The sequence below is a fragment of the Dromiciops gliroides genome, chromosome 5 (assembly GCF_019393635.1).
Source record: "Dromiciops gliroides isolate mDroGli1 chromosome 5, mDroGli1.pri, whole genome shotgun sequence".
Classification (NCBI taxonomy): Eukaryota; Metazoa; Chordata; class Mammalia; order Microbiotheria; family Microbiotheriidae; genus Dromiciops; species Dromiciops gliroides.
The window spans coordinates 93,980,495-93,996,522 of record NC_057865.1 but is presented as its reverse complement, the minus strand read 5'-3'; the positions used below and the strand labels follow the sequence as shown (position 1 = coordinate 93,996,522).

The 16,028-nt window shown below is 42.3% G+C and overlaps 1 protein-coding gene across 1 annotated transcript; it reads right to left on the bottom strand.

Annotated features, from left to right (window-relative positions):
- On the bottom strand, nt 1-10,073 carry LOC122728739 (stonustoxin subunit alpha-like). The gene is given in 5 exon segments (XM_043967527.1): nt 1-20; nt 5,295-6,841; nt 6,843-7,161; nt 7,164-7,316; nt 9,953-10,073. Coding segments are annotated over 5 exon segments (2,160 nt in total).
- Nucleotides 10,074-16,028: the final 5,955 nt, after the last annotated feature.

The window sequence follows — 16,028 nt, the reverse complement described above, 5'->3', positions numbered from 1 at the left end:
TCAGTTCTCATCCTGTTCTCCTGCAGGACCAGATAGAGCTCAAGCTGAGGAGGATCATGAGGAAGGTGCAAGGTGTAGACATGAAGACCCATAAGGAAGAGTTCAAAGAATAGGGAATGATTAGGCTGGAGGAGAGAAGACTTGGGGAGGGCATGGTCACTGTCCTCAGGTATCTGGAGGGATGGCATACAGGAAAGGGCCCTGCTTGGTCTCAGAGAGCAAAGTAGGTATGAACAGATGTCAGTGACAAGGGGAAAGATTTCAGCTCAATTACAAAGGAAGAATATCCTAAAGATTTGAGCTGCCCCCACCAAGCAATGGGCTGGGATAGAGTGAATTCACCATCACTAGGAATGGCCATACTTGGTAGAGACATTATGAAAGGGATTCATTCTCCAGAGAGGATATTGCACTCTAACAGTGCTTTCAACTCCTGTGATTCTCTAAATGTCTTAATTGAAAATGTGAACAACCGGGGGCAGCTAGGTGGCACAGTGGATAAAGCACCAGCCTTGGATTCAGGAGGACCTGAGTTCAAATCCAGCCTCAGACACCTGACACTTACTAGCTGTGTGACCCTGGGCAATGTAACGATTGGAATAACGCCACCTGCTGGATACTTACTGTAGAGGAGTTCTGTCCATGAAGGGAAGGTCTTTGAGGGCAAGACCAGGAATCAGGAAGTGACACGGGCTAGTGGGAGGAGGAAGGAAGAGACTGGCGCTCAGTCTCGGTCTCTTTCCTGGGGACGCTGGCAGAGAAGGGAGCTAAAAATGTGCTCTCCCTTTAATAGATAGAAATCTAGGCCTTTCTCTCTCTCTTTACCAAATTCTTGTTTTCCTTAATAAATGCTTAAAAGCCTAACTCTTGCTAAAGCTTATAATTTATTGGCGACCACTCATTAAATATTTTAGACAGACTAGCTAGAATTTTAACCCTTAACAGATGGCTGACCACGAAGAGGAAAGCTGAACCTTACTTCTGATCTTCTGGTTGGGTAAGAAATTTCTCCTACCCTTTAAACTGCTAAGTACTGGCGCACTGGCTGTGTTTTCCCTTTAAGTTTTTTCGAATGGACCTTTTAAACTCCCTAATTACCCTATTTTTGATTTTAGTCTGTTTAACCAGACAAATGGGAGATAAGATCATGTTAATGCTTTGTTTTTGTGGATTTTCTATTTTTCTTTTTATTTTTGTTAAAAGAGCCAGCAACTTACTCACACAAGGAAATATCTCTCCCTCTCCCAACCTTGCTTTTTCAGAGAAACCTGAAGAGATTCCCGCAGCTTTTCCCAGTTCTAACACTAATTGTTGCTCTAATTTTGCATGCCTGGAGGCAATGACCCACCCTCTAGAAGCTTTTAATCCCCTAGCACCTGGAGGCAAAGTGGGGGAAGAGGAATCCAGGCCTGAGTTCAAAATCAAGTCTGATTCAAATTGCTCTGGTCCCTCCCCTCCTCTCCAGACCCCACCCTCTACTCCTCCTATGGCCAAGCCCATAGCTTCCCCTGCCTGGGAAGTCCAGAGATCTGATGCGCATGCTCACCTTTTTCTAACTACATTTGCAGCTTCAGGCTCAGCCCTTCCCCGGCCTGGCTGTGCTTCTGAGACAACCTTAGAAAACCCTTTAAATTCCAGATATACTCGTTTTGTTCATAATTTTGCTAACCTGCTTTTGTCTTTAATTAGTAATCTTATAAAGCATTTGTATGGTGAAAAGACTGACAGACAATATAGAGGGGTTAAAGAAGAAAAACTTAAGCTGAATGAGAATGACAATCATCACCATAGTTCAAGACTCCGATTCTTTTGCCATGGAAGTATATATATTTTACAGAAATGTAGAAGTAAACAGCAAGGTATTGATATGAGTATTGGGGATTTTAGATATCGGAATCAAAAGTGTTCTGAATTCACTCAGAGTAATAGTATCAGTTCAGAGGTTACATAGGATTTCTGTGCTATTATATATACATTTTGAAATTAATGGTATGGGTTTATTTTCATAGAGATTTTCATGCTTTTGAGATTGTGTCTTATACTTAGTTTCTAAAACAAGGAGAATATTTGTAAAAGCTTTTTATAGTCATGTGATCAAGTTTATATTTTATAATACTCTTATTAATATTAAGTTCACATTCATTTAGTCCTAGTTTGAATTTCATTGTTTTTTATTGTTCCATGTGTATTTTCTTCTGTTCGTTTATCTATCTAATTTTGAAAAATTGCAAGATGGTTTTGATTTCATAATACAATGTTAATTCTAGGAGTATTGTGCTCCCATATTCTGAGTTGTTTGTTTTTGTTTTTCTCAACTGATTATTTGATCAAACTCTTTAAAGCATTTCCTTGGCAAATTGGTTGCCATGGCAAGTGTAAATTGATTCTAGAAGTATTATTTTTGATAAGCACATTCCAAAAAAAAAAAAAAAAGAGAGGGGAACATTTGTAAAAGTTTTCTTTTTTCAAAAAAAGTTTTCTTTGAGATTCTGTTGTGCTTTAACTTGTATTTAAATATGTTCAGATTTTTCAAAAAAGTAATTGTATACTAAGTTAAAAAAAGGGGTATTATTTGAAATTGTTGCATAATTATATATTGTGTTCTGAGTCAAGATGTATTCACATTTTTTGCAATCATTTATTATCCTCAATTTTTAAATCCATATGAGACTTGGATTATGGGAACTTATCATTTAAGACATTAATTGCCTTTATTCTGAGTTATCAGATGCCAGTTGGCCAAGATGCCATCCAATCACAAGAGGAATACATGCAAGAGCAGACACTGAACTGTCACATGAGGGGAGACATGCATGAAGTCAAGGTATGGCCGAGGGAACGGCTTTTGACAAATGTTGAGGTTGGATTCTCTTGGTTTAATATTTTATTTTATTTTTCCCCACAATATTGTACAGATGGCTGGAAGTATTCATCCCACCCATCTCGCTCCTACACCTGGCTTCTATGCTCCCTCCTATATGCCTGATGCCATGGACATCTCAATCCCATGCATCTGATTAAGTCTGACTCAGTTTCCTCCAATATGTTCGGTGGCATGGACATATATTCCATCCACCTATTTTAGACCTGGCATACTGCATGGGCAGTATATATTGCTGAAGTGTGGGAATGCTCATATCCCATCATTTCTCTGTTCTTTTATGGTAACCCCCATAATTATCTCAGGTGTCATGATAAATACAGTGTTGAATTTGGCCTTGACACCTGTTACCAATTATATTAGATTTTTTAATTTCTCATAATGGCATGAGGATAATTAGGCAGATGATGCAAAAAGTGATGAAACAAAGATAAAAAATTATTTTAAAAAATTAATATCACAGCAATTGTCTTCTCAATTACCTCCATAAGGGGGGACTATAGTAATATTATAATTTTAAAGAATGTTTCAATTTTTGTTTTATTATATGTTTCATGTGTAACAACTAAGATTCTGAATTCCCTTAGACATGTTTTTGAGAACTTTCATTGTTTGATTTGATTATTGACAAAGCTATTTTAAAGTTGTGTTAAGCTCAATTTTGTAGGAAATTTTCCTGGCTGATTACCAGCATCCACACATCAACCCCTGAAGAGACTTCCATTCTACGACTACACCTAGAGGACATCTGAGAAAAGACTTTCAGAGACTTTAAATGAACAGTTTTGTTTTGTTTTTTTTTCTCTTTCTGTTATAATATACACCATCTGTAACATGTATTCTCTGCAGAGGCCCTCCCTTTGCAAGACTAATGTCAAAGCGTCGGTTCATGAGAAAAAAAAAAATCGCCCCTCTGGACAAAACTTTCCTCTCTTCCTTTTCTATATTGTTGTTCACATATTATTAGTTAGCAATAGTTATTATATTGTTTTTACTGTTCCGTCAAGGAAACATTTTGTTTCTTGAGGAACAACAGGGGGGACTATAACGATTGGAATAACGCCACCTGTTGGATACTTACTGTAGAGGAGTTCTGTCCATGAAGGGAAGGTCTTTGAGGGCAAGACCAGGAGTCAGGAAGTGACGCGGGCTAGTGGGAGGAGGAAGGAAGAGACTGGCGCTCAGTCTCGGTCTCTTTCCTGGGGACGCTGGCGGAGAAGGGAGCTAAAAATGTGCTCTCCCTTTAATAGATAGAAATCTAGGCCTTTCTCTCTCTCTTTACCAAATTCTTGTTTTCCTTAATAAATGCTTAAAAGCCTAACTCTTGCTAAAGCTTATAATTTATTGGCGACCACTCATTAAATATTTTAGACAGACTAGCTAGAATTTTAACCCTTAACAGCAAGTCACTTAACTCTCATTGTCCTGCAAAAAGAAAAAAAGAAAATGTGAACAATATACCCTAGAAAATTTGAAATTACTGCTTTCCTGTCAGGAGAAAGCCTGACTACAGATTTAATGAGAAAAAAAGCGGGAAGTTATACTGCTTTCAGATTTGCAAAGTGCTTTACAATTTGGTCTCCTTGGATCCTCACATAAGTTCTGGAAGGTAGGTATTCTTATTATTATCTCAGTTTTACAGATGATGCAACTGAGGCAGGGTCACACAGAAAGTACAGGTCTGAAGCTGGATTTCATAGTAAGACTTTTCACCTCAACGTTACACCCAGCAGCCTCTAGGAAAAGCCTGTGTGGGGGCCCTGTGTACAGAGAGGGGAATATTTGAACAGGAGGATTCCCCTTGCCTCCAAAGATCTCTCCGTATATGTGAAGAAGAGAAAGACATCGCAGGTTCCCCAAGGACACATTGTAAAGAAGTCATATGACACAGCCAGGAATCAGAAGAGCTGAAGCTCCATGACTCCTTCCAACTCTAGGATTTCTTTTATTACTGTGCTAAGGAGCATCTTGAAATTCTCAAGTCAAGCAATTTAAGCTGACTTTCACTGGAAAAAAAAAATATGCCAAAGGCCACTATTTATACCTGGAATAAAAACCATAGCTCAGAAAAATGTGGGGAATTACTGTCACCTGGGTGTGATTTTTCAATGGTAAGAGTTTTAGGCACTTAAGTTTAATTATTTGAATTAGTAGATAGCTGAGCTACCTAACATTCTTTTGGGAGGGGGAAGAGTGGGACTTCATTGATCAGAGCTGCCTTGATCAACCCCCTCCCTCACTAAATGGACTCTTGCAACGAACTGCAGAGAAGTCTCTCAGAGTCTGACCCTCTGTAATTTCATTGAGTGGATAGTGAAACTCAATGAGAGTCTCCTGATCAAGCCCAGCAACTTTCAAATATTCCAGTAACAAGAAACAACCTTACGGATTCTAGTGGTCAAAAGCCCCTTACCAGAGACTGTGGCTTCCTCTATGGTAGAGAGGGTCCTCACTGGGTCACTCCTGTCACTGCTCTCACTGGTCCAGCCACCATCACACACAGCAGAAACTCGGAACCTGTACACAGTCTGAGGGGTCAGTCCCTCAATGTCATAGTATTTCTCATTGCTTCCTATTCTCTGTTCATACCATTCTCCTGCCCCATCCTCACCCACAGCCTCAGTCTCCTCTCTGTACTTTACTCTATATTCCCTGATCTTGTCTCCTGTTCCAACAACACTTGGACCCTGCCAGTGCAGGGTTACATTCTGTGGTCCGACCACAACAGCTTTTGGCTTCCCAGGAGGGCTAGTTGGGGGAAGTGTCTTCACAGCAGGGCTCACATAACTCATCTCACTGAGCCCTTGCTCACACACCTCAGACAACCTGAACAGATACCCTGTGCAAGGCTCAAGGTCACCCACTTTGAATACCTCTGGCTTTCCAGACACAGGGATGGGGGTCCAGTCCCCTTCCCCCACAACTTTGTACTCTACCTGATAGCCAGTGGTCCTCTCCTCCTTCCCAGATGTTGGGGTCAATGTGAGCTCTACACAGTCATGTGTGACCTCACCAATCTTGGGAGGAGGAGGTTTGACTGGTAGCTCAAAGTTGGTGCTGATCTGCAGTCCCTTTTCATAAAGGTAAATGGAGACCCCCTTATTCTCCTGGTCTGGGATAGAGGCCACAATGAATTGAGTCTTCTCAGAGGAATGAGTGACCTTGACAAACATTGAGAAGGATTCTGCCAATTGTATTGCTTTCCTCCTCGTCTCTGTGTCCTCCACCCACGAGGAGTATGTCTTTTGCTCCCAGTTATGATTGAATGATGCTGGATTCCAAAGCCACTGTTTCCAATCTGCTAAGTAGGCTTCCTTCTGCAAGGAGGTTATTGCAAACACCAGGACAAATCTGTGGGGAGAGTCTAGTAGCACATTGTCCGAGTCACTCTGGTCAGCTGCGACTCGTACCTGCTTCAGGACAGTGAGGTAGGAATTTACCACCTTCATCTCCTGGAGCTTCTGATCTAGGAATTCTGAGAGCCTCCTAGAGCTGAATGGGGACTGGCTTTCCCTAGTTAAAACCCTGGTTAACTCATCTTCCTCTGCTCTGCCTGCCTGGATCACAGGTAAAACCTTGACTATCTCTTTTTGTAAGTCGTCTGTGCTGCTTGTTAGCTCTTGTAATAGCCTGAGCTTTACCTTGGTTGCAGAAAAGACTGAGAGACTTGGTTTCTCCAGCATGTCATTACACCTCTTGTCACACTCAGATAACTTCTCCAGAATGTCCTGGGCATCACATATCAAGCTAATGCTGATCCCTCGAATCAGCTTGGCAGCATTGGGGCTCAGCTTCTCCAGAGGGTACAGCCAGACCTGAAGGGGCACCCCTTGGCCCCTGAGCAGCTTAGGAAGAGAGGCATAGACTTTTACTGCATCTTCATAAGTCACTTGATTGGTCTCAGGAACAAAATCCCCATAAAACTTACACCTGAATTCCTTGCTTGATGTTTTCTTACTTTCCTTCTACTTTGACTGCTACTTTGGGAATCTTCTTTACTCTAGTTTTCAATGTTCCTTCTACATCCTTGACATTTTCATGAGTGGAAGCTTTCTGATCAAACACAAAGAAAGCCTGGGCCCCATAGAGCACTGCTGTGACCACATGGGTGGCTGTTCCTTTATCAATCCCTTCAGGGTAAGAGATGTTCTGATAGCACAAGTGATTCATGGTTAGCTGGGAATACTGTGTAGTCCTACTGTACTTGAGAGTGACCCGGGGTTGCTTGTCAGATATCTTTGTGTCACATAAATATTTGGCAGACCCTTCTATTTTAACCAGCCCCCCAGCATACTTGATTTGAGCTCCCCAGAGACATTCATGGCATTGGTCTTCTCATCAATAGAATCAGTCATGATGATGTCAAAGTCAGTCTTGTATTGCTCTTTTGTTGTCACATCTTTCTTGAGGGTCTCCCTGTCCCACAAAGTGATGCCTAGAATCAGGCAGACATTAGACAGTAAATGGCAGATTGCAGAGGGAATATACTCGGTCACTTTAGGGTGTCCTTTCCTATAAGGACAGCTGGGCCTGGGTGGTAGCATCTAAAGGAATGTAAGCAGGGGAGGAGGCACAGATGCCAGAGTGGAGAAAGTCCCACTCCTGCCCTGGAAAACCTTCTCCAGACCTCTGCAACTCCCTTTCTAGATTGAACCTTCCATGGGTCAGAAAGGGAATGCTTGAAAATCCTCTTCCTACTCTGAACTCCTGGATCTGGATCCTCATTCTTCCTACCCTGGGACCCAGCACACAAATCCTTACTCTGAACCTCTCTGTTCCTTCCTCAGGTAGGGCGAAGGCCCTCCTTCTCCCAGCCTGGGAACTGCATCCTAAAAAATGTCCACGTTGACCTAGATTTCACAAGGTTTACAAATCACTTTCCTCCCAACAACTTTTGTGTGATAAGTAATGGTATTATCATTAGGCCCCACTTTACAGACCAATCAGCTGAGACCCAGAGAGATGAGGGCCAACTTTTTGGAAAACTCACATCAAGTAAGTGCCAAAGTAGTCATGACTCCAGGAGCAGCCCATCACACTGCCTGCCCTAAATAGAGAACAGGAGGTGCCCCAGGGTGAGGTCAGTGCCTGGTGGGGGTAGGAGGAATGGGCCATGTACAAAGCAGGTTTGACAGGGTTAGCTGAGGATACAATCACTGGAACTTTCTCTGAGGCAGAAAAGGAGTATTTATGCTTCTGAAGAAGCAGAGCTCCTTTTGGGTTGTCTTAGCCTGGCCCCTTATTTTGAGACATCCCATGCTGCCAACAATAATAATACCACTCTAGCATTTCTGTAGCACTTTAATATTTGTAAAGTATTGGGGACTGGCTGAGCAAGTTGTAACATATGATTGTGATGGAATACCATTGTGGTGATGAGAAATGATGAGCAGGATGCTCTCAGAAAAACCTGGAAAGACTCACAGGAACTGATGTAAACTGAAGGGAACAGTACCTGGACAACACTGTATGTGGAAAAGGCAATATTTTACAGTGATTGCCTGTGAATCACTTTGCTATTTTCAGCAATGCCAAGATCTAAGAGAGTTCTGAAGGACTTATGGTAAAAAATGCTATCCATCTCCAGAGATGGAGTCTGAATGCAATCAATTCTATTTTCCTTCCTTCCTTTCTTTCTTTGTTCCTTCCTTCTTTCTTTCTTTCCTTCCTTCCTTCTTTGGTTCCTTCCTTTCTTTTCTCTTACAACATGACTAATATGGAATTATGCTTCGCATGTTTATATAACCTATATAAAATTTCTTCTCTTTTAAATGAGGAGTGAGGGGAAGGTGGAAGAGAATTTTGAACTCAACATTTTAAAACATGTTAAAATTAATTTTAAAATGTATGTTTTACATATAGTTAGAAAAATAAAATTAAAAATAATAAATAGAAAAATTTTCAAGTACTTTGCAAATCTTATCTCATTGGATCCTCAGAATAACCTTGCAAGGTAAGTGCTGCTATTATTACCCTCTTCTTGTAGTTGAGAAAACTAAGGCAAATGGGTCAAGTGACTTGTCTGAGGTCTCACAGTTGGGATGTGCCTGAGGCCGGATTTAGACTTTAGTCTTCAGAATTCATATCCAGTCTATTCAGGTCCATCTACTAGAGTACCTGGCTGCATACTACTAGCTGGCTACTGGGATGTGGCTCAGAAAGGCAGTAATTGGGATAGAATTAAGTGGGTCTTCTAGATCTGCTTGTTGTTGTTCAGTTGTGTCTGATACTTCATGACCCCATGGATCATAGCTGTGCATGGGGTTTTCTTGGCAAACATACTGCAGTGATTTGCCATTTCTTTCTCCAGTGGATCCAGTGGATCCTTTTGTCAGGATGTCAGAAGTTAACTGACGTATCCAGAGTCACACAACTAGAAAGTGTCTGAGGCTGAATTTGAACTCAGATCTTCCTGAATCCAAACCAGTGCTCTCTTCTAGATGCTGGCAATGATCAAAAGTCAGCCTATATTCAAAGAACCTGCAACTCTCACCTATGATGGGACTGCCTCCCCTTCCATCTTCCCCCATCCCTCCTCCCACAAAACACTCATTCTACACCATCAGACCTTCCTTTGTCCTTCAAGGTTACCCTTCAAAATTATTTTAACAAGATTGGTTAACATGCACAAACACCCTGGATATGTGGCTGTGGGGGACAATCTGCCCTCCCCTCCTAGCAACACTGTCTGACTTACCAAAGGCTCTGACCCCCTCTCTTGTTAAAAGTGTGTTTAAAAAGCTCAGCCTTCTTTTTGTTAGCTCTTGGGAAGATTGCTTCTCTTTTTGACCTCCTCCCTAGAGAATGAATGAGACCCTCCTAACCCTGCCCTCTTCAAATATCCCTCATCAGTCCTGGCTGGGACTTGATATCACAGAGCAACTCCCATCAGAACAAAATGTTCTAGGTGGGTTCTAATGGGAAAAAAAAAAGGTGAGACCCTCCAATCACTGAGACTCTCTCTGAATCAGACTTTCTTACACTGATTATTTTTTACCCAGAAAAACTCTTTCCTAGCACTGCCCTCTGCTGACATGTGGAGCAAGGCTTTGGATGGAAGAGAATAATTACCAGGGATGAAGGTATCCAAGAGACTGTCATACAGTGTCCCCAGATGTAAGAGTCGACCAAGAGCTGGGATCTCCATTGGGGTCTTTAAGGCCAGACTGTCTGGAAGTTCTGTCCCTGGCATTTCTCAAATGAAAGGAAATGGAGGTTTAGGGTAGTTATCAGAGAACTCACTTTCTAGCAGGCTCCAGCCATAAATGCCCCAGTCCTCAGTGACCAGCTCTCCTCTTCTCTGTTAGCCAGGAATCCTGCAGAAGGGTGGTGATTGTTCTGGGATGGAAAGACATCATTCTTGTATTGAGGCCCCAGAGGAAGCAGACACCATGGAATGAGGTGCCCCACTTAGAGAATCATTGGAACAAGCAAGGGCAGAGGAGAGAGGCATAGTTAGAAAGTAACCAGAGGGACTATTTTGGTTGGGGTTGTGGGAGCGGCAGGAATAAGTAGTTATTTACTACTATAATGTTTGCAAATCACATCACAAATGTCTCATTTGATCTTTACAACAGCCCTGTAAGATAGGTGCTGTTATTATCCCCATTTGACAGTTGAGGGAACTGAGGCAAGCAGAGGGCAAATGACTTGCCTAGGGTCATACAGCTAGATAGTGTGTGAGGTTGGATTTGAACTCAGTTCTTCCTGACTTCAGGCTCAGCCCTATGGTCACTGCACCACCTCACTGCTTCTAGTGTAAGGGGGTATACAAAGACTGGTTGGGTTCACTTTAAGAGGGCAAGGAGGCAATCCTTGGTGGAATCAGCCTTGTACCCTGGCCTTGGCTTGGTGCTTAAGGCAGGAAGACCCCAGTCTATTGGGAGTCAACAGAGAAAGTCACAGTATTGGAAGATCAGAGCTTCCTTGGCTCCTACTGGTGGTTTGTGAAAAGCTGATCATCAGTATAAGGAAAATGAAAGTAAACTCTCTTTGAGCATTCAGCAATCAGAGGCACATTGAAGTATGCTTTTGGTTCATAAAGACTGGACATTTAAGACAGAGGGGCAGCTTCCTGATTTAGTAACAGCCCTGCAGGGCACTGCTGATGGGGACAGGGATCAGTAAGTGATAGGGGGAATCATGGCCTCTGTCTCAGAGATGCTACTGGGGAATGGATTGAAGCCAGCAGAGATGGAGGCCATAAGGGAAGAGAATGGCAGAGAAAAGGAGGATGGGGGCAAGTGCAGGTGATGAGAAACCCTCCCCTGTTGCCCTCCTCCTACCACTCCAAGGGGCCATTTCCTCCCCTGGGAAGTCTGAAGGGGGCAGGCTTCCCCAACTTGAAGGACTACAGGGGGTGTTTGAGTAACAACCTAGTGAGTCAGCAGGGTGTGGCCTACTGGGAGCCCAGCAGGAGCTCCTCTAGTCTGTAGAGTTCTATGGGCTTGGGGAGCTCACAGGCCTACTTTGACAAGGCCATTAAAGCAGCTGAAGGCACTTGATAAGGACTGTCCTTTGTCCTTTTCTAGGTGGCTCAGATGGGGAAATCTGTCTGACCCCATAAAGATGAATCCCCTTGATGGCTGATTCCCCAGTGAAAGTCAGCAAATGAAAGGGGAGTATTCTTAAAAGAGACATATTTGGTGAACTGGGTCCATGTGACCCATCATCCCCTTCCCCACACCCTTTCCTCACCTTCTGTGACTGACCTGTATCAGCACCAATTTTGTCCCACCTCCTGCTTACAGCCCAGCAGAAAGAGACCAGGCTTTAGCCCTGGGCCCCTCTAACACTCTCCTGTGCAGGCCCTGCTAGACTGAGATTTGAGCTGGAAACCAACACAGCCCCAGAAGGTGACCAGAGAATTACAGTGGCTCACACAAACAGTCACTCTAAGGGTGGGACCTTTAGGTGTGGCTCTTGAAGTACTGAGTTGAAAAGAAGATGACTGAACTCCAAACTATGGGCATCAGTAAAACGATATCTCTATAGCAAATATCCTAATATTCATGATTAGGGCAGCCAGGGTCCTTCTGCCCTTCTTGAGTTTAGGATACTCCCCAAATACCCCCAAATACTTGGCTGTTCCAAACCACCCAAAGCTTTGCATCCAGACTCTGGAGCCATGGAATCCTGACATAATTTGTTGCAGGCTGAGAGCCAGGATTCCCTGAGGCTTAGGCTGTTCTAACTGTAGCCTGGAGGGTCCATATACACAAACTATGGTGGTCCCCTGTTGGATTGCAGAGGAGGTCTGAGATGGGGCCCACTCTCATCTTATTCCCTGGTCTCCCCCTCCCCTGGCCTGCCATCGGGCAGCTGGCACTGTTGAACTCTGGAGTGGACTTTTAAAGCATCTCCTCCATCCTCCTACCCATGACAAGCAGCATTCCGTGTCCCAGCTTCTAGAAGCTGTATCTTTGATAAACCAGCCCTTCCCCAAGAGGGGACAGGGTCTCCATTCTAGCAGCTGCTTATATCTGGCCTCCATGAACACTTCCCTACCCTAGACACATGGGCAAATGTGAGATATGGGCCTAGTTGACCTTCTGCAGGCCTCCCTCATTCCATTCCCTGTAGGCAGGCTCCTGGTCCGTGGGGTCTCTGCTCCCTCAAGAAGGTCTATACAATCCAGAAGAGTGGTTCAGGTACCTCCTCATTTTAGGATTCCTTTCCCCCTGGATAGTCTAGTCAGCTGCTGCTTAGAAAGGACTTGAGGGACCAAGGTGTACTACAGTATCTCCTATATGTCCGAAAGCACTTAAAGTATTTACAAGCAGAGAGTATAGTTTTACTGTGGAATAAAAAGGTTGATTTTCCTATTTCTATTTTATTTGCCTTTGGAATAAAAAAATAAGTGCACTTTCCTCAGCTGAGGAATCTTAATCCTTCCTTCCCTCCCTGTAATTCCAGGGCTTTTGAAAAAAGTGTTTATACTTTTTAAAGGAATAATCCCTAGGGTGCACAAATTGTTCATTGCTACCTAATCATTTATGATTATAGCCAGTGCTTACTTCCACTGAGCTGAGGGTGGAGGAACTAAAGCCTCCCTCTCTGACACCTAGAAAACCTCATTCTGAGAGGCAGGTAGAGAGCTGATTTAGCAGTTAGTTGGGTCTCGGTCCAAGTGTTACCACCACCTGACATTAAGTCACTTCCTCCATGCCATATTCTGGCATCACTCCCTTCTCTTATCTGTACCTGCTCCAGGGTGAGGATTTTCCTACCAAGAGCTGCTGCTTAGCATCTGTCCAGCTCTGAGTGCCCTGCCTCTGGTTCCCCCTGCAACCAATTTAGAAGGGGTGATCTGAGATTTAAAACTCTCAGTGCTTTAACTCTTTGTCTAATGCCAGAAGAAAGAATTCTGGCTTGGTTGGTGTTCATCCTTCATTCTCAAGGAGGACCAATGATATCATGAGGTGATGTCTTGAGATTGCCTGGCACTTACCACCTACCTTTTATATATTTTTAATTGGATTCATGGTTTCCATTGGGGTCAGGGAATCCCTGGTGAGGAAACTCCTTCTATCAGTTCAAGTCAGTGCCTCCTCTGCTTCAGAAATTTTCCTGGGGCACGTAGAAATTAAATGACTTGCCCAGGATCACATGGTCAATATATGTGGGAGATGCTAGAATTGCTTGTCTCTTTGTTTTCTTGTGCCCCATCTCTGAGGCGGTGTTCTTTGTGAGCATCACAGCAGCCATGGTTGGTTACGATTAGCTGGCTCACTGCAGAGTCTAACAAAATTGTGAAGTGAGCTGCCTCTGTCTTTGATGATGCCCCCATTGCCTCCTTTTACTCCCCTTTTCTTTTCTCTGGGGCTCTGTTGGGAGCACCCAGTGCCCTAATGTTCTCCCTCACTGAAGAGAACTTTCCATGACGAAAACTCTATCCCAGTTTGTCCAGACTTCAGAATTCTCCTTTCTTTCTTTTTTTGGGGGGAATTTCTTTTCTTTAAAAAATTTCATTTATGGAATAAAACAAGGATTTGTATAACATGGCAAAGGTGATTGCACATTAAACTCCAAATATATTATGCACAACTTGCTATTCCTTTTAAATATATAATAACATTATCATGTAAATTTCTGTTTTTTTTCCTTTTCTTTCTTTCTTCCTTCCCCCAAACTCTCTTGCCCAGAGATGACTATCATTGGATTGAAATAATTGTGGGTATATTGTGTGTGTGTGCTTGCATGCTTCTGTGTGTATGTATGTATGTGTATGCATTTGAATGTATAAAGTTATTCTATATACACTTCTCTTTTACAATTCTTTCTCTGGATGCAGATAACATCTTTCTTCTTATATCCTTTATAGTTAGTTTGGGTATTTATAAGAGTCATAATGACTTGTTCAGAAAACAATATGGTTGTTGCTATACATAGTGCTCTCCTGGTTCTGCTCATTTCACATTTTTCATTATTTCATGCAAATCTTTCTATGTTTTTCTAAGTTGATTGAACTCATCATTTCCTGTAGCACAGTAGTAGTCCACCCAAATCACATCCCACAAGTTGTTTAGCCATTTCCCAGTTGGTGGGCATTCCTGCAATTTCCAGTTTCCAGTTCTTTGCCACCACAAAGAGAGCTGCTATGATTAATTTAGAACATGTAGATTCTTTTCCTTTTTCCTTCATCATTTTTGGAAATATACCTAGTGGTGGTATTGCTGTTTAATAACTCTTAGGGCAAAATTCCAGATTGTTCTCCAAAATGTTAGATCAGTTCACAATTCCACCAACAATGAATCAGCATCCCAATTTTTCCACATCTCTTATAATGTTTGTCACTTTCCCCTTCAATCACTTTAGCCAATCTGATGTATATAAAATGATATCTCAAAGTTGTTTTAATTTGCATTTTTTCTAATCAGTAATGATTTAGAGCACTTTTTCATATGGCAATAAATTAGAAAACCACCTGTTCATATCCTTTGTCCATTTACCAATTCTTTATTTATTTTTGGTTAGAATTATATAGTTCTATGAACACCCAACTGGGCGGAATAATCTATTTAATCTGGGCAGTAAATGAGCCTAACACTCATCAGAATTGGCTTGGAGATCTCAATCTCATCAGAATTGGCTCAAGGAGGGAATAACATACACACTCAATTGGGTGGAGTAATCTCTCTAACTCTGTAGGAAAATAGGAGGGGAATGGGATAAAGAGAGAGGGGCAAAAGAAGGAAGGGCAAATTGGGGGAGGGGACAGACAGAAGCAAATCCCTTTTGAAGAGGGATAGGATGGGGGCAGTGGTGGTGCAGTGGATAGAGCACTGGCCCTGAAGTCAGGAGGACCTGAGTTCAAATCCAGCCTCAGACACTTAACACTTACTAGCTGTGTGACCCTGGGCAAGTCACTTAACCCCAATTGCCTCACCAAAAAAAAAAAAAATAAAAAAAGAGGGATAGGATGAAAGAAGATGGATAATAGAATAAAAATAATGGGGAAGGGAATAGGATGGAAGGGAAAACAGTTAACAATAGTAATCATGAACAAGAGAAAGGGTGGAAATTGTACAAAAAATATTTATAGCAACTCTTTGTGGTGGCTAAGAATTGAGAATCAAGGGAATGTCCATCAACTGAGGAATGACAAAAGAAGCTGTGGTATACAATTGTAGTGGAATGGTGTTGCGCTATAGGAAATGACAAACAGGGTGATCCCAGAAAAACCTGGAAAGACTCATGAACTGATATATAGTGAAATGGACATAGTGTGCATAGTGACAGCAGTATTGTTCAATGAGCAATTGTGAATGACTTGACTGCTCTCAGCAATGCAATGATCCAAGACAATCCTAAGGGACTGATGATGATACTATCCACCCCATAGATAAAAAGAGCACTTATGGATTGTACATATATAACCTGGTTGCTGTCTTGTGGAGAGGGGAGGAAAGGGAGGGAGGAAGAAAAATTTGGAACTCTAAATCTTAAAAAACTACCCTTACAGGTAACTGGAAAAAAAAAAAAATAAATGTTTGTTGCAAAAAAAAAAAAGAATTATCTAGTTCTGAGAGGGGAAGATAAATATCCCCCAATAGTATAATACTACTATCTATATCCACTTGTAATTTATTTAACTTTAATTTAAAAAATTCTTTTTCCTCCAGCAAAAATATGATTGCCTCAGGCC